This window comes from Ixodes scapularis, unplaced genomic scaffold (genome assembly GCF_016920785.2).
Source record: "Ixodes scapularis isolate PalLabHiFi unplaced genomic scaffold, ASM1692078v2 PGA_scaffold8__174_contigs__length_109621045, whole genome shotgun sequence".
In the NCBI taxonomy this organism is placed as follows: domain Eukaryota; kingdom Metazoa; phylum Arthropoda; class Arachnida; order Ixodida; family Ixodidae; genus Ixodes; species Ixodes scapularis.
In genome coordinates, this window is record NW_024609883.1 from 81,162,707 (window position 1) to 81,182,873 (window position 20,167).

The 20,167-nt window shown below is 42.8% G+C and overlaps 1 protein-coding gene across 7 annotated transcripts in view; it reads left to right on the forward strand.

The window, feature by feature from the left end:
• Positions 1-20,167, forward strand: part of LOC115330706 (contactin-associated protein-like 5) — a 112,042-nt gene that overhangs the window by 30,526 nt on the left and 61,349 nt on the right. For all 7 annotated transcript variants that reach the window (XM_040220698.3, XM_042286749.1, XM_042286746.1 and 4 more), the window contains exons 2-8: positions 5,239-5,318; positions 9,582-9,906; positions 10,632-10,795; positions 12,460-12,630; positions 16,207-16,473; positions 17,972-18,078; positions 18,803-18,960. In XM_040220698.3, the coding sequence (XP_040076632.3) occupies positions 9,620-9,906; positions 10,632-10,795; positions 12,460-12,630; positions 16,207-16,473; positions 17,972-18,078; positions 18,803-18,960 (1,154 nt within the window). In that variant the 5' untranslated portion in view covers positions 5,239-5,318; positions 9,582-9,619. The remainder of the gene's footprint in view (positions 1-5,238; positions 5,319-9,581; positions 9,907-10,631; positions 10,796-12,459; positions 12,631-16,206; positions 16,474-17,971; positions 18,079-18,802; positions 18,961-20,167) is intronic.

The following is a 20,167-nucleotide window of genomic DNA, read 5'->3' on the forward strand; positions in this document are numbered from 1 at the left end:
GATGAAAATAATCCCTGGAGAAGGGGAACAAGGAGGACAAAGGACAAACACAAATCTCCAAACACAGCTGGTGACTGGTGCGCGACCGAATTTGTGGTTGTCCTTTGTCCTTCTTGTTCCTTTTCTCCAGGGATTATTTTCGTCGTTCTTGTCCAGCTCGCTTGCACCCTTGCATTTAAAATTACATTATAATCATAACCTTAAATTGCAAGCTTCACCCTTGTTGGTGTTAGACTGGTGGTGTTAGACTGATAAAACCCGTATGCTCTACTGACGTCTAACCCCTGGTTAGCTCAGTTGGTAGAGCGCTCCACCTGTAATGGAGAGCTCCCGTGTTCGATAACCGGACCTGGCGGATTTTTTCGGTCGCTCACCAGTCACATAGCTTTGTTTGGAGATTTGTGTTTGTCCTTTGTCCTTCTTGTTCCCCTTCTCCAGGGATTATTTTCGTCGTTCTTGTCCAGCTCGCTTGCACCCTTGCATTTAAAATTACATTATAATCATAACCTTAAATTGCAAGCTTCACCCTTGTTGGTGTTAGACTGGTGGTGTTAGACTGATAAAACCCGTATGCTCTACTGACGTCTAACCCCTGGTTAGCTCAGTTGGTAGAGCGCTCCACCTGTAATGGAGAGCTCCCGTGTTCGATAACCGAACCAGGCGGATTTTTTCGGTCGCTCACCAGTCACATAGCTTTGTTTGGAGATTTGTGTTTGTCCTTTGTCCTTCTTGTTCCCCTTCTCCAGGGATTATTTTCGTCGTTCTTGTCCAGCTCGCTTGCACCCTTGCATTTAAAATTACATTATAATCATAACCTTAAATTGCAAGCTTCACCCTTGTTGGTGTTAGACTGGTGGTGTTAGACTGATAAAACCCGTATGCTCTACTGACGTCTAACCCCTGGTTAGCTCAGTTGGTAGAGCGCTCCACCTGTAATGGAGAGCTCCCGTGTTCGATAACCGGACCTGGCGGATTTTTTCGGTCGCTCACCAGTCACATAGCTGTGTTTGGAGATTTGTGTTTGTCCTTTGTCCTTCTTGTTCCCCTTCTCCAGAGACTATTTTCGTCGTTGCTGTGCATCGGTTGCTTCCTCTCGCGTTAGCAGCCATCGGGTGCTCTTGGCAGACGCCGCTTGTCCATTAGATTGGATGTGCATTTTATGTTGCCGCCAGGCTGCATTTCTTTTAATCGTGCCAGAGTACAGAAGCATGTAGTGGCAAAAAGTCGGTTCGCATAGTTTTCGCCCGGATTTGTCATCAGAAGTGTCTTTTACTTTCAGTGCCTTTAGCAAATTCTACTTTTGTAATTGTGCCATGCACTTCTGTGGTGTGCAACCGATTGTATTATTTCCCTAAATGCCTTCATGCGAACATCCTTATTGCGTTTTTTTGTTGTTGTTTGTCTGTGTGTATTGTTGGGTGTTCGCCTGTCGTAACGTTTTTTTCTCACTTCGTAACGTTTTATAGGATGCATAAAGTTGGATTCAGCTCTGTGCGTACGTATTTTCAAGCTAGTTTATTAATATTATTATTATTATTTTGTGGTGCATGCGAGGCAAAGTGTTTTGGCTCAAGATCATGAACTGAGCAATTTTTTTTTTTAGCCGTCGGAAAGTGAAATTTTTGGAACTTTCCCCTTTTATTTATTTGGTCGTGTTCTTAGCAGCATTCATTGCTAAGTTGATGAATGTGTTTTTCTTTGTGTGTGGTCAGTGTGAAAAAAAAATTAGGATATTTTTTAATCGAATAAATCAGATTTTTATTTGAATCAAACTGACGTGAATTAAATCTCTTCATCTAGAAATTGGTGACGTTTTTATCACTAGATGTGTTTTCTCTAATTTCTGCCCGATATAAATATGTTCTGCTTGATCATTGTTTACTCCAAATACAAAATAAATACCCATGGGAAGAGCGCTGATAGGCAAACAGTAAATTAAAGAGAAATGTTTTTGAGTATTGTTTGGGGGAAAAGTGTTTATGTATTTTCATTATAGGCAAAGTGGTGCGACTTAAAATTTTTATAACCAAATTGCTGTGATTTAAATAATTATTTAAATCAAGCTTTAAATCATTTTGATATTTATTATCCACCCTGTTGTGGTAAAATTTTATCAAAGCATGTGATAAAATTCGTTGTTGTTTTCTTGCTATGGCAAAACAAGGAAGGTAGTGTTTTTATTCGGAGTTACAGTTGCAGATCAAATGAATAAATTTAGGAACACAAACGTTGGGCAACTTCTGCATATATGAACTGTGAGCAGCTAAAGAAACCGGGCATAGTTTAAATTTCTGTCCCCAACTTGCAAGCCAGTCCGCGAGTAAAGAACATGCCACTAAATTAATTTTGCTGGGTCAGTAGTTTTCATATATCGGGCAGAAGTAAACCGAAAGGAAATACCAACAGTGCTTTTTGTCGCCGCAATAATGAACTACCCATCACCGAACCCTCAATCTAGGTCGGAATGTAAAGCTAGCCGCCGGGATCCGAATTCATAACGGAGCGTATGCCACTGCATCCCGCGTTTGCCACTACATCCCTTCTATACCTGTTTTCACCTCAAGAACCGTAGTAAAAAAAGTCCGGCTCCACGCGGAGCATTACTAAATTCCCTCTTTATATTGATAATTAAAATATACGCAGGTGAATTTTAGATTACATATCTGCTATCTAACCAAGACGCAAGCGTTTCGAATGCTAAAAGCATCGCTTTTTCCCCTGACACCAAATCTCGTAAGAACTACTTCGCGTCGCGTATGAACAATGCGCAAAACGTCCTTTTTTCTTGAGGTGAAAACGGGTATAGAAGACTGTATTATGGTGCCTGGAGCGTGTCCTCGTCTGGTGCGTTTAGCGTCCCATGCTGCCCATACATCAAGGGGCAACAAATGACGTCACAGAAGTCGGAGTGTCATGCTGTTTCATGTCGCGGTCCTGGCGGTTGATCGCAGATATGCTAACGAGAAGGTTGCGAGTAGCACAATCGAACGCGAGTGTCGCTGTCGTCACGGCGTTCCAACTCCTGGCCGTCGAAGCTTCCGTGGTCTGCCACACTGGAGAGCGACCTGAGGCAGAACAGGCGTCTGCCACATACACAACAGCTGTTGGGACGCCGCCAGGATCGCGACTGACGACAGCATGGTAACTTTTATGACGTCATCAGGCGGAAATGGAGGGACTACTTTTTTGGACGCGGCAAACACACCAGTCGGAGACGCGTTCCGGGCAAAGCCATCTGGATTAAGTTTATGACAGCTGCTTGTCTGGGGACAGAGTTACGGGAACAGTAGCCAGTATGAGACACAGATGTAGACTATTTATGTTTGATCTTCATTGCACACACATACATACACACACATGAATCGTTAGTGTTATCTGGCCGTCGACAAAGCGGTTTTCGAATTTCATGTATTACTTTTCCCCTACCAAGGGCTGATATTAGACATGGTCTTTGTAGTTTTTAAAGCTATGATCGAGTTTAAACTGTATTGAGGCATGTACATACACTAAGATCCAATTGACCATCTTGAGATAAATTATTCAAGTTCGCCTTCTAAGGTAAAGCAATAATCTGTATGAAGTTGTGACTAGAGGGTGAGTTTCTGTTTTTTGAAAATGACAACAGAGAAACTCCAATCAACTGCAAATAAACTGCATTTGGTTTGACAAACAACTGCTTTTGGTTTAACAAAGACATCTTCTCTGAAGATCTTTGTAAAACAATCGCATTACCTAGCAAGAACTTTTGTGGCAAATTTCGCACCTTTGGCACCCTACGCTGTACATCGGGAAGGTCAGGTGTTGGTCAGCATATCTTATGTTTAAGACCCCCCCCCCCCCCCCCCCCCCGTTTCCATGCCCTAAATTTTTACACGTGCAGAATTCAAGAAGGGGGGAGGGGGGGAGGGGAGGGGGTTAAGACATCCAGATCCCCCTCCCCCCCTCTCTTTCCGCCACTGTGTACATCAACGAAGCCACGACCACACGAAATGGAATATGACACGGACTCCAGACGCTTATGACGTCAACTCTTTCGCAAGTCGCCGCTCGCACCAAAATGGCGTGGTGATAAGAGCATCGTCGGCGGGATTGTTTTTGTATCGCGCAGAGCTCGGGCGCGATGCAGTTCTGCTTGGTGATAACTGGATCCAGTGCACGTTGCTCTCGCCGTTCAGATTTACGAGAGCCACTTTGGTAGCCTGCCAAGGCAGACGAAAGCTCTTGGAAGTTGACGTTTTAAGTGACCTCATTTTCTCTCCGTCGTCTTCTTCACCGATAGATCCAAATGACAGGAGCTCCTGTGTCGGGCGTTTAATTCCAAGCCCGTGGGCCGCGATGCGTGAATTACATATTGCATCTCATCAAGCCGGCTCGGTTCCGGATTCATGCTTGAGCGAAGCCCGCTATCCGTGTGCGTCTTTCTCCGAATCTGCGTTAGTGCATGTGTAGCCGCACATGTCTGGAGGCCAGCTGTTGCTTGTGGATGTGCGTTAGCCGGAAAGTATGTTGCTGCGCAGTGCAGCGGCACTGAGGTTCTGCATTGGTTGAAGTACAGTATATTGTTTTAGCCGCTTCGAGGAGTCGGAACAGCTTTATTGTTTGCAGATGAGTATTATCAAATGCAGGTGGTGCGCCATTATTGATGTATTTGCAGAATTAATTGGCTTCATTGATTTTTGCTGTTTGCTCGAGACAGAATTAAGCTGTCTGATTATGTATATTGTTGCTGATAGTGCTATGCGTGCTGTCGGTTGTATTTGTAAGGCTACGCATTTGAGTAACAAGTCTTCCTTATCAGTTTGTGTGGGTAGTGGATGCATTGCTCAGTAGATAATTGTGAATATAATTGTGATAAGTGTGGTTGTAAAGTAATAATATTTTTTTTCGTACTGCAGTTAGGTTTTTATCGTATTTAGGATGGTAATCAAACATCAGGCACAACTGCACTCAATTTTTTTAATGCTGGTTTCTGATATGTAAAATCGCAGTCATTGAGGGCATCTGCTTCTTGGAAAAACAGGTTACTCTGGAATTTGATTCTATTACCTGTATGCACGTTTTAAAGATATGTTCCTCTTGAAAAGCTTTGAATATAATTTTAAGGTGCAGTGCTTGCTCTCAACAATTGAGATCATAACAAATGTAATGAAACGAGTTTCGATAGGACAGCAGAGAAAACAGTAATTGAAATATTGTATGTTGATGTAATGACATTTTTCTATTCTTTCTGTATTTCAGAACCAAAGATGATGTAGAAACTACTGCTTAAAACCTTGAAAAAAAAAAAAAAAAAAAGTCAGGCTGTTTGGTAACATCAGGTAAGGAACACTTTTTTATAACATTTTTTTCTAACCAGTTGGAAATTACTTCCTTGTGCTAATCGGTCCCAAATTTAATTTACCAATACTTTTTTTGTCGCTGCTATTTATTTATTTATACTACCTTCAAATTCCCCAAGAACGCCTATCCAAAATGAAGAAACAAATTATGAAAAATATGGGGTGGGCTATCTTTGGGGATGCCAGAGCAAAGCTTTGTCGAAAATTAATGCCGATACCCCCAGGTGTAGCCGATTCCCCACCTGGACATCGGCTACAAACCACGTGACGCGGGAACTGATACTGCAGATCGCGGACACGGCGAAGTCGCGTTTCACGATGCGATAAACACGCGTGAATTCGCCACGAACTCCTGCGTCACGGGAAAGGACATAGCAGGTTGCAGACGCAGCGGATTCGCGTTTCACGGTGCGAAGGACCCGCGGAAACCCGCCGAGAACTCGCATCTCACGGGAACGAACACTGCAAATTGCGGACGCGGCAGATTCAAGTCGTATGGTGCAATAAACACGCGGGAACCCGCTTCAGACTTGCCTGTCACGGGAACCGATATCGCGCGCGCAGATCGCGAAGAAAAACGTGGGAACCCTCTACGAACGCGCTTGTCACGGGAACAAATACCGTAGATCGCGCACGCATCAGAATCGTCTTTCACGATGCAATATACACGCGGGAACAACTCGCGTGTTACGGGAATCGACAGCGCGCGCGCAGATCGCGACGAAAACGCGGGAATCCACTAGAAACTCGCCGGTACGACAGATCGCGCGGTTGATGCGATTCCCGTCGGTCACCGCGTGACGTCCGACTGGAATCGTAGGTGGGCGATGTTTCGGAATTCTCAATTTGTAGATATTTAGCCAGAAAAACGGGATGGGCGATCTCTCGGGAGAGGGCACCCCTTCAGACTTTTATTGTATATAGCCATGACCTTGCATTTTCAGTTTTTATAAAACATGCTAGAATGCAGCCACTGATTGTGTCAACAACAGTAACAACAACAATAGTAAATAATAATAATAAAATAAAAAAGCCGAGCTACAGCCAACGGCTGCAGCTCGGCTTGGCTCGGCTAGAATCATCCCTCCATCTGTGCGTGGACCCAAGATGGCGGCGCCTGACGCGCTTCAGACGCATAGTTTTGGAGTTTCGGTACTTTGAGAGCTTAGCTTTATTTAGTGACTCCAGTGGTGACACCAGAACGCCGAGCTGTGATTGGCTCTGATTGAAGTATAGTGGATAGGCAGCCTGCTTTAAAGAACACATGCAAAGGAAAAAAAACTTTTTTTTTAACAGGCTAGATGAACAAAGAATATTATAAAACGAATTTACAACGAAGAAAAAAAATTAGAGCTATATTTACGGCGTAAAACGAATTTGTAGTTGGCGCCCGCGGGTGCCGCTGTTGGTCACGTGGTAGTAGAGTTCCTGTAGGCCCGCGCGCTGCCGCGCTGCGTCGCCGCTGCCGCAAAGTCACGCCGTCGCCGCACGCTGAGCGTTGTGCGACGCCGCCTCAACGCGTTCCTCCACGCCGCCGTCGCCGCCGCCGCTCAAGTTCATCTGCTTCGGGGCGCCGCCGCCGTCATCGGACCGGCGCACAGGTCTACCACATCTGCTTGTGCTTTTTCAGGAGTTTCCTTTGGGCTCCAAAAAGTTACTTATTAATTTCAGTTTTTTGTTATACTTCAAACAAAGACGAATAAGTTACTTTTAGACGCCAAAGGAAGCTTCCAAAAGAGCGCAAAGCACCACGTGATAAATAAGGGCCAGTCACCTGATAAATAAGGGCCACTTTTCCCCAGCGCCCGCGGGTTCTAAAATTTTTTTTTTCGTTGTAAAATTGTTTTATGACATCATTTTTCCATCTAAGCTGTTTAAAAAAAAGTGTTTTTTCTTTGCATGTGTCCTTTAAAGGCTTGTGTGACTAAACCAAAGTTGCAGTCATAAAGTTATAAGTGTCCAAAATAGAAGGCAGTCTTATAATAAAAAAAAATGTGTGCACTTGAACAGTCTTTACACCAATTCAAGCCTCAAGCTTCCATTACAGAAAAAAAGTGGCACAAAATTAAATATATATAAAAAAGTTTGGTCATGTCACTTAACACTCTAATTGTTTCTCAAAAAGTTACACATTGTAGGGTATTTCCAAATGCAATCTGAGGTACCAAATGTGTAAGAAAAAAAGAGCACAAAGTCACTCTCAAAAGAAATATACACAACAGCATTTGACACTTATCACCTTTGGATTATATTGCAAACACACCTGTTGTGTCAACTTTATTGAACACACTCAAACACAATAGCAAGAAAACAAATGAAGTGCTTGGGAGTAGATATTAACAATTAAAAAAAAACACATGCAAGGCCAAGTTGTAAACAATTAGAGGGATACGTCGGTGGATGGGAATTGGCGAAGCACTTTCCTAAGCTTTTTTCTGGAAGTAAAAACAGGGAAATTACAAGGTAAGGAATTAAAAATTTGAGGAACGTAGAATAACTGCTGGTGTTGCCATGACAGGTGTAGCATATGGGGACAGAGAATCGTGAAACCGTTCATAGTTGTCGCATGTTCAGACAAAGTGTCTTCTACTATTGACCAAGCACTACCGTTTCAACAAAGAGATTGGAATTAGAAGTTTGGCATAGATAATATGCAAAACATCCAGATAGGATGTAGGAGGTTTCTAATAGACATTGTGCAGCATTCCTTTTAAAAAGCAATAAACCTAGGAAAAAAAGTCTTTGTTTTTACCTGGTTAGAAAACTAGGTAGGAAATAGGCACACTGAGTTTGCTGGGCACTCAGAGTGCACACTAGTTGTGTGCAAACGCTACTATCATTGGTTTCGCCCGCAAATCGAAAAATTAAAAAGTTAACATAAATATTGGGCAGAACAATTTTTTTTTTTTCGACAAACATTTATTGTGAGGTATGAATGTCCTCTTTCTTTTTCCTAGCTTCAGCGTTCCTTTAAGACATTATTTACTTTTAACCTCCATAATTCAGAGCATTTTCAAAAAAACTGTTATATTGTATCGGAGAGTACCAATAAATAATGAGTAAACTATGAGCTTTCGGAGATTATATGGAAGAAATGTAAGGTGGGAATTGCAGGAAAGATCAGAATGGAAAATACCTAGATACTTCACTGTGTCTGGGAAAACGATTCGAGTACAATGGCAGATGACACAATGTAATGTGTGGAGGTAAATATTAATATTTAGGTCAACAACTTTAGGGGGGATTGTGAAAACATACTAACTTTGAAAAAATCGTAAGGGTGCAGGCGAGCTGGTGAATATTAACCATGTTGAATTAACCTGAGACTGGGGTAGAGAAGAAACATCAAGACGTAGAAGAGACAGAAAATAGACAGGACGACGTCTCAAATAAAAAAATTGAGACATTGTCCTGTTTATTTTCTGTCTCTTCTACGTTTTGATGTTTCTTCTCTACCCCAGTCTCAGGTTAATTCAACATGGTTAATACTAACTTTGTTTCTGAAATTTTGATATAGATTAGATTGTTGGCAAAGCAGTTCATTAATTCTAGATAACTTTCCTGGAGCATCCCATTGCCTTTAAATAGAAAAAATGACTCATTAAAAAAAGTGTCCTCCACAAAAAAAAATCTTGATTTTATGTTAGACAGCAAATAAATAACAACTTTAGAATAGGCACATATGCAACTCTTTCTACATAGGTATTATACCTTTGAGATACGGCAAAAAAAAATTATAACAAGTGTTAAGGAGAAAAGAGAAACATGCTTTTCTTACTGCAAAAACAAACTATGCATTGTTTTTTCTCTGTACAAATGTAGCACTAGTAGTTGGGAACAGGTTCCCGGGTTTCAGGACTTACTGCCATCTTCGTTTAAAAGTTATTAGCGATTTTCAGAAATCCTCATTGAGGAAATGGCGGCCAAAGAGCCCACAGATACATGGAGACGAGTCACATATTCTTCCAGAAACAGGTTCCATTTCCTCGTTGAATATTTCCGTGAACTGCCTGTACAACTTTTAAATTGAATAAAGATAAGTTCCGCCACTCCGTCACTTGGTCGTGTAACCTCTATAGCGCTACATTTGGACAGGGGCTGAGCATTTAGCGATGCCTACAATTTAATTTTTGCAGTTAGAAGGACCTTCGTTTCTGGTAAAAAGAACCCCTCATTGCATTTGGCATAGTGTCTAAGCCAGGCTATTTTTTTCTACTCGTCGTTCTTGAACTCTTTCTTCAGGAGCGGCAGGGTGGTGCCGTCAGGGTTCTATCGCCGCCATGGTGTGCCAAAGGGGGTTCTGGACTTTTTCGGCGGTGTGCAGCCTACTCCATCTGGTTGGTGTCGTGGAGTTTGGTGCGCGAGCGCAGTCGGACGCCGGTGATGTCGTCACCATGCAACCTAGCCAAAGCAGTGGCACCGGCGGGGACAGCAGCACGAACCGTGCCGGTGGATACAAGCTGTCATCTAGTCAAGTGTTCACTTTCCTTAAGGAGTCATCCTTCTTGAGGGTGGAGCCAAAGTACTGGCCTCTGCAGCATGCCAGAGAAGTCAGCTTCCAGTTCAAGTGAGTGGGGCTGTGTTTTGAAGCCTGTCTTGCGGGAGGGGAATGTGTCAGGCTACCAAATAAGCAAAGTTTAGAGTAATATTACCGAGGTCATATCATTGCATAGAATCAGTGTTGCCAGTTGTCACCAGAATTTACTGACTGGTCTAATTACAACCACTTGAACTTCTTGTGACGACTGGGTAAGCACTTTTGCCAGTGTTTTTTTTTCAACTTTGAGTTATTTTAGAAGCTTGTTGGTGCAAGAACCAACATACCTACCAAACCTAATACAAAAAAGGAAGCTTTTTATGTTTGTTGCATGGTGAAGGTTTTGTTTTAATATTTCTTCGAATACATGTACTGTCCCATTTATTGATAATTTTACGTAACTCAGCCTCAACTGGAGTCCCTCTTGTCACATCGTATTGCTTGATGAGATTCCTGTTTTTTTCCCCACTAATTTCAAGTGTATGACCTAAATGTAATAACAGTAGTTTAAGATAACTAGATTTTGTCCCGACATAGGGTAATACTGCCAGACTTAAAAGAAATAGCCCTAGTTACTTGCCCGGCAACACATAACATTGAGGTAACATAGAAAACATGCATTGCATATGTAGCACACATATGAGAAATGTTTTGAGACATGTGCAATGCATGTTTTGGATGTTTCCTCAATGTTATGTGTTGCCTGGCAAATACGGCCATTACAAGTTACTTCGACCATACCCTTGTTTTTGCAGGACAGAAAAGCCACATGGATTGCTTTTCTACCACTTGCTCGAGGAGTCTTCCGAAGAAGACAGGGTGCCAAATTACGAGCTGTACGTGATGCTCGAAAATGGGAGGCTCAAGATCATCCACATCTTCAACACGGAAGGCAATGAGGTCTTCTACATGGGAAAAGGTGAACACACTCAATTGTGTTGTGTGCCTGTTTAGCCACAGCGAAGTCAGCCAGCCCCAATGGGCATTTGGTGTCCCCGCTGCAGACGAAAAATTTAGGCGATGCAGTACTATGCTCTCCTATGGTCTTTAATTAACGTGCATCATGCAGCAGTGATACACACGACTGCATGGCGGTACGATACTCATCCAGATCGAAATGTGCTGCAGTGCCCAGGACGCCTGAGATCTGCAGTGTAAGATTGTGCTCCGCGTTGTCTGAGTTGCAGTGTCGCATTCGGCCACCGATCACCAAGTGCACCTTGTTGAAAAATTCTTTGTTACCAGGGGTACGCACTGGACACCATCATGTTTGACTGCCCCGTTCACAGCGCATGCTCAGCACATGTTCGGGCAACACAGATATCTTGTGCACATCCATGCATCGTCCGTACAACGTTAGGACATCTCGAGATGTTTGCAGAGCCCTGTGCTACCAGGGGTCCATCGTCTGCTAGGAATGGCGATCCTGATGGTGTGGAATGTACGCTGTGCAAAAGCGCTGTGGAGGCTCGCCGTTCACGTGCGCTCGGCAGCCATGGATTTGACGTAAAATTAAACTTATATAGGTGCCCAGCTATACCTAAATGAATGGATTTACAAAGCTTGCTATATGCAAAAATCTTTTCTTAAATCTCGACTTTAAAAAAAAAAGAAAAGAATCGCGAATGATGATTGCAGGTTGTCAGGGCATCTCTTCCTACACAGTTTAATTTTGAAAATTTTGCTACGATGTGGATATCAACATTCGCAAAGTTCTTTCGTTTCTTTTTGAATACACCAGGTGCGCATGTGCAGCATCCCCCTTTGAAAATGTGCTTCTACCCAAGCACCCAGTGGCGATATTCGTACTCTTCCAAGTGTTGATCGTGGTGGGTTACCCCGTTTACTGTGCTTCTTACCGAACACAGGTGCACTGCGGAGAAGCAACACCTGCGGAGCTCGCTTCCACGGGTGCTGCTTCTTTGCAATGCACCCGTACTCGGAAGGAAGCGCGCTCAATGGGGCTAAGCCGCCGCGATCAAAACTTCGAAAACGAAGGATATTGCAGTTCACCTCGTAACAAATATTGAATAATATGTTATTCAAAACTGCTATTCGAACTTTCTAATCTTCAAACAACATTAATAAATTCATCAAATAATCTAGAAAAACAGAAATTCATTGAAGTTTTGGTTGGTGACTCAATTTGCATTGGACACTTCAGATTTGTACCTCCTTTGTTAGTTTAAGCTTATGATGTTCTTTACTCTAGCTATAGTCATCATTTAGCACTCTTTGATTTTCTATATTTGTGTATTGGAGAAGTGATGCACCAAAATTTTAATGCACTGTGGTTGAAAATTTGTGATGTGCGCACACTTCGAGTGCAAAATTGTTAGGGAAATCTATTTCTTTTACTCGTTTAATCTATACTGGTTTTTAGCCTCTACAGGCATGGGCAGTCGCATGTCCGTGATTCAGCCCTTACTGTATTTGCTTCATAAGTCCTTCTCTCCTGTCACTTATGTTCACTATTTGTTTATGAGACACTTAGTGACTCTACTTTAGCTGCTTAGCCATTAGGGTTTTTACACAATCAATTATCACAGTTAAATCCACCATTTGCATTACCCTTCATCCTAGGTCTGAACCAGGACAGGTGGCACACTGTGAACCTGCGGGTGGTGCCTTCAAAAGGGGAAATGAGAATTCGTGTTGACCATGAAGATCTCACTATCATCCTGTCGTCACTGATGCATCGAGGAGGCTACGACATTGGAACAGAGGATACGCCTTCACACTTGTACATTGGATGTGAGACATCTTTTTTTTTTCTTTGGATTTTGTTCTATGCTGGAGCATGCAGTGTGTGCTTTGCTCCACCATGCAATGCTGACGAAGTAAAAATGCCATGTTTGTGAGCTCTTAGCATGAGGATCTGTGTATTCTAAGTGCATGTCTAAGGAATAAGCTTTCATCTGTAGCAATTGCTTCATTATTATTAGGGCGAATCATAATACTACATATAGGCTGCTATCTTTTCTGTTTTAGCTTATTTTCTCGAGACAAAACAGTTAACCACTATAGGGGTGATCCTTCTTGTGTGCAAAAACCAGATCTGTTGTATAAAGGTTTAAACAGTGGAAATTCTATCTGCCTTGTAATGTCCTCTAGTGTCTTCACTGTGGATGAGCGATTTGGCCAGTGCAGTTGGACTGCCAACCTTGGATCTTTGTACGCAGTGATCATGCATGACCGCACACTTGTTCAATGCTCATTCAGATCGAGATGAACAGGAGGGGACCTATTACAATTGATGGGCACGACAACCATCGTAATCTAACTTGCCTTTTCATTATTATCATATTACATGATTTTTATTATGTTCATAAATATACTGCATTGGGAGAGTGGTTGTTTATTAATGTATATTTATTTCTGTTTTGAATTTATTGTATGCTGATGTCTCCTAGTTTTTATTTTGTTAATTTATATTCTTGTCTGTGCTTCATTGCATGCCAAAAATAGGTTGTCTTTGGCAGTTGTGGAAGATGTTAGCAAATATATTACTATTGGGGCATTCTCTTTATCTCAAAGTGTTACATTACTATTAGGTCATAACTGTTAGGTCATTAGGTCATAGGGAATAACATTACTATTAGGTCATTCTCATTATTATTGAGCTGATAATCCATTCAACAAGAAAAGACTTTGAATTGGGTATATCTTGTCACTTGTTTACTAATAAACTTATAACGATTAGCCGTCTAAATTCTTAGATATACTATGTGCCCAAAGGGGCTAGTGCATCATAGTTACAATTCCCATGGATCCACTTTGTTACCCGTACGAGGGACTCGCATAAAATACAAGCTTACGCTCATGTCACAATTGGCACCCATCTGCTACTTTTGAAATGTTTAAAATTTAAGCAAAGAACATTTCAAGTGCCCACACCATGCATCTGAGCCCGCCTAGCTAACCAAGATGCTCCTCCTTGTCAGCTACTTCTCCAAGTACTGTATTTTCTGGGCTATAGTCCACAGGCTATACATGTTTTAAAACTGAAATTCTATGTGATGCAAGACCATCTACAGGTGCGGACAATACAAGGATTTGTTTTTTCTAGATCATTCACTATTACAAGACGTGAAGGATTTTATGAATAACAGAATATTAAAACATTGATTTATGTATGATACATGCTTCTTTGTGAGCTAATACAGCAGGCATTTTTTAAGGTGTGCATGTACTATAATTTTTTTGTTCGTACTAGGCACTAAGTGTGGACTATGCACCGGGTGTGAACTATCTAAGAACTTGTATTTTTGAACCCTAATTGGCCCCGGAGGACTATGCACTGGATGCGGACTATAGTCTGGAAAATACGGTACCCCGATGCAAATGCAAGGAAGCCCACTCTATCATGTGCCCTTTCTGCACTTTTTATCTTGGACCTAGCAAGTATTCATCCCCCCCCATTTTTCAATATTGTCTCCAAATATTTGGTGGACACTTGCTCACCATTTTAGGGTATTGGGAAAGGGGATCCTTTAGGTGGTAATAGTGCAGTGATGGAAGTGCTGCGCCAATTGCGCCAAATTGCGCCAAGGACGCAATCCTGCTACATGTAGCGCCAAATTGTGAATTTACCGAAGAATTGCGCCATGCCTGCGCCGAGATGAGATGAAGCAATAAAAAATAAAAATTGAAGTCTTATCAGAGCGCGTGGCGGTACCGAGGTATTTTCCGCGCCGCAACTGTTACGCAAACCGAAACTGCGAGAACGCATTATCATCACCATCACTGAAAGGAACAACGTTAGCAGCATCTGAGACCAAAGCCGCAGAGGCTAAGCGAAGAACCTAGAAGAACCGTCCCACTGAGCAGCCTATTTAAAAAAAAAAGGCCGAGCTTGTGGATGTTTTCAGTGTTGGCCCGTCCTGTTCCCGTCCACTAGCTACCAGCGAAGTCAAAGCTAGCGCGAGCCCAATGCTCTGTGCATTCCTGACTCGCGCTTGGGCTCGTGCAGTGTGGGCACCGTTACGGGCTCCATGCGCGCGCTTGCAGCTTCGGCTGCGTTCGCACCGAAGCTGAAACGAAGTATAGTTGAGCTGCACCAAACTCTGGATGTACTGCTGGCAAAGCCTCACCGTCCTTTTCGGAGCACAAAGCACTGCGCGACTCGCACGACTGCGGTGTCTGCTTTGCGGGTTTCGCTTCTCTGCAGCGCGTCGGCACATGCCAAGGAGCGCACTCAACGGGTTAACTCGCCGTGATCCGATCGTGATTTCGCCAGCACATCGAAAATTAATCGGAATCTCTGAAGCGAATATTAGATACCGCAATATTTGAAGCGGCTGCCCGAAAGACAACTCTAATCTGAACTAAAACATTCCACAACAGTGAGGGTCGTTAGATGCTGCTGCAGATACCTTAGAAGTGCAGGCTGATAAAACTAAATGTCCTGTACCATCAGAACACAGTGTGACATGTTTAATTGTATTTTATTTTTTATCTGGCGAGCAGATAAACTTTATTTAAGAAATGTCTTTTTGTGCGTACTTTGTTTAATATTATATATCCTCTCTTAAAAAGGCGACAGGCGCTGTGTTCCAATAATAGAGATGGGCTTTATGTAGCAATGCAGCATTATTTCATTTTCAAGTAATATGCCAAGATATGCCGGACCCTGCTCCAAAAGGGCCACTACCTGCTCAAAAACAACATTTTGCCTGCTACAACGCCTGCTCCAAAAGGTCAAATGGCACTTCCATGACTGATAGTGTCATCCAAGCTTATTCACCTGATTGCGACCGTTTGACAGTGATATCTCTGGTTAGGGCACGACTAATTATAAAGGGGGACGTCCAACCAAGCCCTAACTAGGGGCTTAATGTTTTGAGGCGTATAAGGCCTCCTTTTCAGGGGTGACTGTAGTGATGGCTGTGGAAAATCAGTATTTTTTAAATTTTATTTTGTACTTTTTTTGTGGTGGTACATTTCTCTTTGCATCAGTGATATCGCACAACCTGTTGACACAGGCAGGTGGCAAAGCACCAAGCGACCTATTGGCGTTTTCTGGCTTAGTTTGAATGTTCGTCGATCTCAAGAAAAGTGTTTGTCGGTGGTTAGTTGTCATGTTGTGGACGTGGGTGTTCTTGAAGTCAATGCAGTGCCCGCCACGCTGTGCTCGTGATCGAAATTGCAAACATTGTTTTGATGCTGGCGGATCCTCTCCCAAAAGTTCTTGGTTTCGCCGATGTATGTAGCCAAACATTTCACGCAGGGAATCATATACTCGATACCTTGCACTCTCTCTTTAGGGGTGCAGTCTTTTGGTTGTGGCCCATTTTCATCTCACAATTTTCATTTCATCAATCCCCACAGCGATTGACCCGCGCAACTCGTCTGTCGACCTGCACTACAACACGGACAGCTTCTTTGGCTGCCTGGGCAAGATATCCTTCCATCTGGGTGACGGTGCGCCTGTGGAAGCGTCGCTTGTGGCCAGGGAAGACGTGATCGATGGGTGTGTGGACCTGTGCTCCAAGTATGACTACTGCCTCAACGGGGGACGCTGCGTGAACCATTACAGCTACTACGGCTGCGACTGCTTCGGAACGCGCTACGAGGACCACATGTGCGGATACGACAGTGAGGAGCCATTGTTGTTACTTCTTTTTGGCTCGTGGTTAGCTCTTCACCGGGGAGCCTTTTTTCTCGGAGGGGAGGGTGTAGGAAAAAACGCTGCTCTGAGTGCAGACTGAGCCCTGAACTTACCCGTAATCGATTGCTTTTTCGAGTCATTTTGGTGATCATTTGACTCTGTTTATTAGGAAGTACATAATCGCGGTAGTTACTGTTGGAAGTTGTAAAATTCCATGTAGCCATTACCATTTCTTCCCTCCCCTCTCTAACGGGGCCCTTTTTACGTACAAGTTTCTTGCCGAGGAATCCTCAAACTGAGTCCCCGACAGGAGGACGGTTTACAAAAATTGGTTGATCAGGAAGATATACAGGTCGTAAATCGGTAATTCTAGTCCATTGGTGGACGGTACAAAAGACCAGTTTTCATACAGGCTGAAACCTCTGTCATTTCGAAAATCTGAAGTGATCAAGGCAGTAATGGTCACTTTTTCGAGTAATGGCCAATTACTTTTCTTTTCAAGTAATTGGGTAAGCTAATTGAATACTTTTTAAGCAAGAGTAATTGTAATTGTAATTGATTACTTTTTTCGAGCGATGTGCACAAGACTGCCTGAGTGTAGGGGACAGTATGATTATTAAGCTAGTGCCTTTCCAGCATCTCGCGACACATAGCCGTGAGTTGAGGTACCATTTGGCGAAAAGGCCCTCCGTGGCATCTGCTCTGTGCCTGGCGGATAGCAACTTGACACCCTGTCGCACGTTCTAACGGGAAACATTCTTTGGGTAGGTGCTTGGCATTTCGTGAATCCGAGATAAAAGTGAATGCCAGATAAAAGCGTGGCCGTGAGGCATCGACACCGATTATGATTTTTATCAAGTGGGAGAGGAGGAGTAAGGTGCTCGACGCCGATTGGTTAACGGGTAGGTCATGTGACCAGAGGAGCTCGACCACATGTGCGTACAGGGGAAGAGGGGCTCGAGAGTATGGAAGGCTCTTAAGATCGCCAGGTCTGTCAGCCCGATTAGAGGTAGTATCACATCATCTTAAGAACAACTATTGAGGGTACACATGGTATGCATTAAACTATCTGTTGAAGAGCGCCTTGAACATAGGAGTCTGGCATCTGGAAACTCAAGAGTATCGCTAAACGTTTGTGATGCAAGAAAGTTTCACGTATCCAACATAATTGCCTAGCAAGTTGCCATAAAATTTTTATCAGTTCGTGTTCTAATTCTTGCGCGGTTTCTTCTGCCACTGTTTCTCGACGAGACAGAACCGCAAACCTAAAAAAAGTCAGTTTTGCTTTTAGTACTTTTAAAATTGACTTAAAGAATATTTTCATAACCATTGTTATTCGTGGTCCCAGCATATCTATAAGGAAGGGAAGCTTATTATGTTATGTTAACGTTAAGCAACAGTTAGATGTGGCAATATATCTTGTCCTTTCACTTGTGCATAGGGGTATCTCCGTACCACTCAATGCTGAAATATTTTGACCCACAGACCTGACGACCGTCACATTGCGTGGGAACTCCTACATTACGTATCGCATCTACGACTGGAAAGACAGGGTTCACTCCGATTCCAATAGGATAGGCATCGTGTTCAGGGTGAGTAGAACTTTCTTTGTTCTCTGAACTAGTGGTAATCAACATCGAAGAAAATGGAATCATTTTATTTTACCTAGTTTTAAATGATTGTTAGAGTTTGGCTAAAAGATCTAAGTTTAGTTATTTGAATTGACAAAGGGCATCTGGCACGCCCTGGCGAAGGACAGAGGATTAATTTGGGCCATCTAGAGATATTCTGTATTTTATGTTTTCGACAATTACCGATAAACTCCAAAAGTGAAGCAACAAATCAATTTTATTTACATCGGGAAAACTGAAAAACTCTGAATTGGAGCTTCCCTTGAATAAGAAAAGTGCAAGTTTCACGAGAATAGATATTTAACCACAGCTTCATTTGGTGTTGACCCAAAGTACAGTCTGCACTGAACTGTCTGTGAGGCTGCTTGTTTGTTTGGGAACCCAACTTTTTATCTAATTTCTTTTGCTTAATGGTATGGGAGGTTTTCCGACTAGGTCGCACATACATTCTCTAGAAGTTGGCTGACATTATGCCCGTATCCTGTTTTTGTAACGTAAACGCTGATAAACTCGGATTGTTTGTCCGACACTGAAACTCGACACCAAAAACACAGAATTTGTGGAAAGAAAGAAATCCCCCAAAAAACGGCAAATTCGAAGGTAAATAAACCCCCAAAACACAAAACCTCAATCATAAGCTATTTCTTTTTCTTTTTTTTGTTCTTTTCTGCCTGCTTTGTTCTAGCTGTACGTTCCTGAGGCTGTGCTGTTCACGGTGACTGGGGAACACGACCCTAAGAATGAAGTTGCTGCCAGCGTTAAGGGAGGCATGCTCTTCTTCCATCTCGACTTTGGAGACGGTCCTTTCAACGTCACCATGGGGGCCAACCTTCACGACCAGATGTAAGCTGCAGATTTTGGCCCGAAAGTGAGATTACACTCTAGTTTGTCATAAAAGACGGTTTATGCATTTATACTTTAGCGTAATCGAATGAGTTGTAGCCCTGGTAGGTACACTTCGAATCGCACATATGTTTTGAATCATACTTTTGCCGTAGGCTCGAAATAGTTCTGACAATGTTATCTATTTATCATAGATAGTGTATAGCTCTGATCTCACGTATGCTGCAAATCCTTGAGCTTAGTTATACGCAAATTGAAAGGATTCCAGGGCTTCCTGAAAGATGGCGCCAGTGTCTGATTGCGCGCAGACGCAAATGTGGGTTGTGCGAATATTCAAATTTTTGAATAGTATTGAATAATATGCTATTCGATATTCACTTTGATACGAACTGCGATATTCATACTTTTCAAAGTTTTGATTGCAGTGGGTTAGCTTAGCCCCATTGAGTCTGCTTCTCATTGAGCAGCTGTGCAGTGCGGGGAAGCAATGCCCGTGAAGCTCACGGGCTCTGCAGGTGCTACTTTCCCTCGGTGCATGGGTACTCGGTGAGAAGCGCACTCAACGGGGCTAACCCATCATGATTATGCGAGTGTTATATGTTAAACAGCGATGTCTTGACAACCTGTGTCAAGACATCGCTGTTTTGTCGAATTTTATATTGAAGAAAAGGTATTTGCATATATAGTAAGCAGATTATAAATCCCCTCAATTAGTATAGCTGCGACACATGCCACAGTTCCTGAATATGTAAATACCATAGAATACCACGCATCCGCCCATTACACATTAAGCGCCCATTCCCAAATTTGTAAGATCTGAGAAAATATGCACAGTACATTTATATGTAAAATTGATGGCTGGACAAGCGCTCATCCCCCATTTTTTTCGCGATTATCTCTAAATTTTGAGTGGGTGCTTGCCCGGTATTTTATGGTGGTTATACTTAAATTAAGTAAGCTTGGAAGTGTACAAGTGGAACGTTGGGAACAGCCTTCACGAGTTCAGCTGAATTTCTGTTTGAGCACGGTGCACGATAGTCAAAGGCTTGGAGAAACAATTCGATAGGCGATTAAAAATTATTCGGTCAAGACCACGATTTGAATTTGCATCAAATTTAGAATTCACCACTTGCACTTGCCTGGTTAAGGAGCCTTTAGGTCTCATAATTGTTTGATGGAGTCAGTGTGCCACCTGGCACAGAAGAGG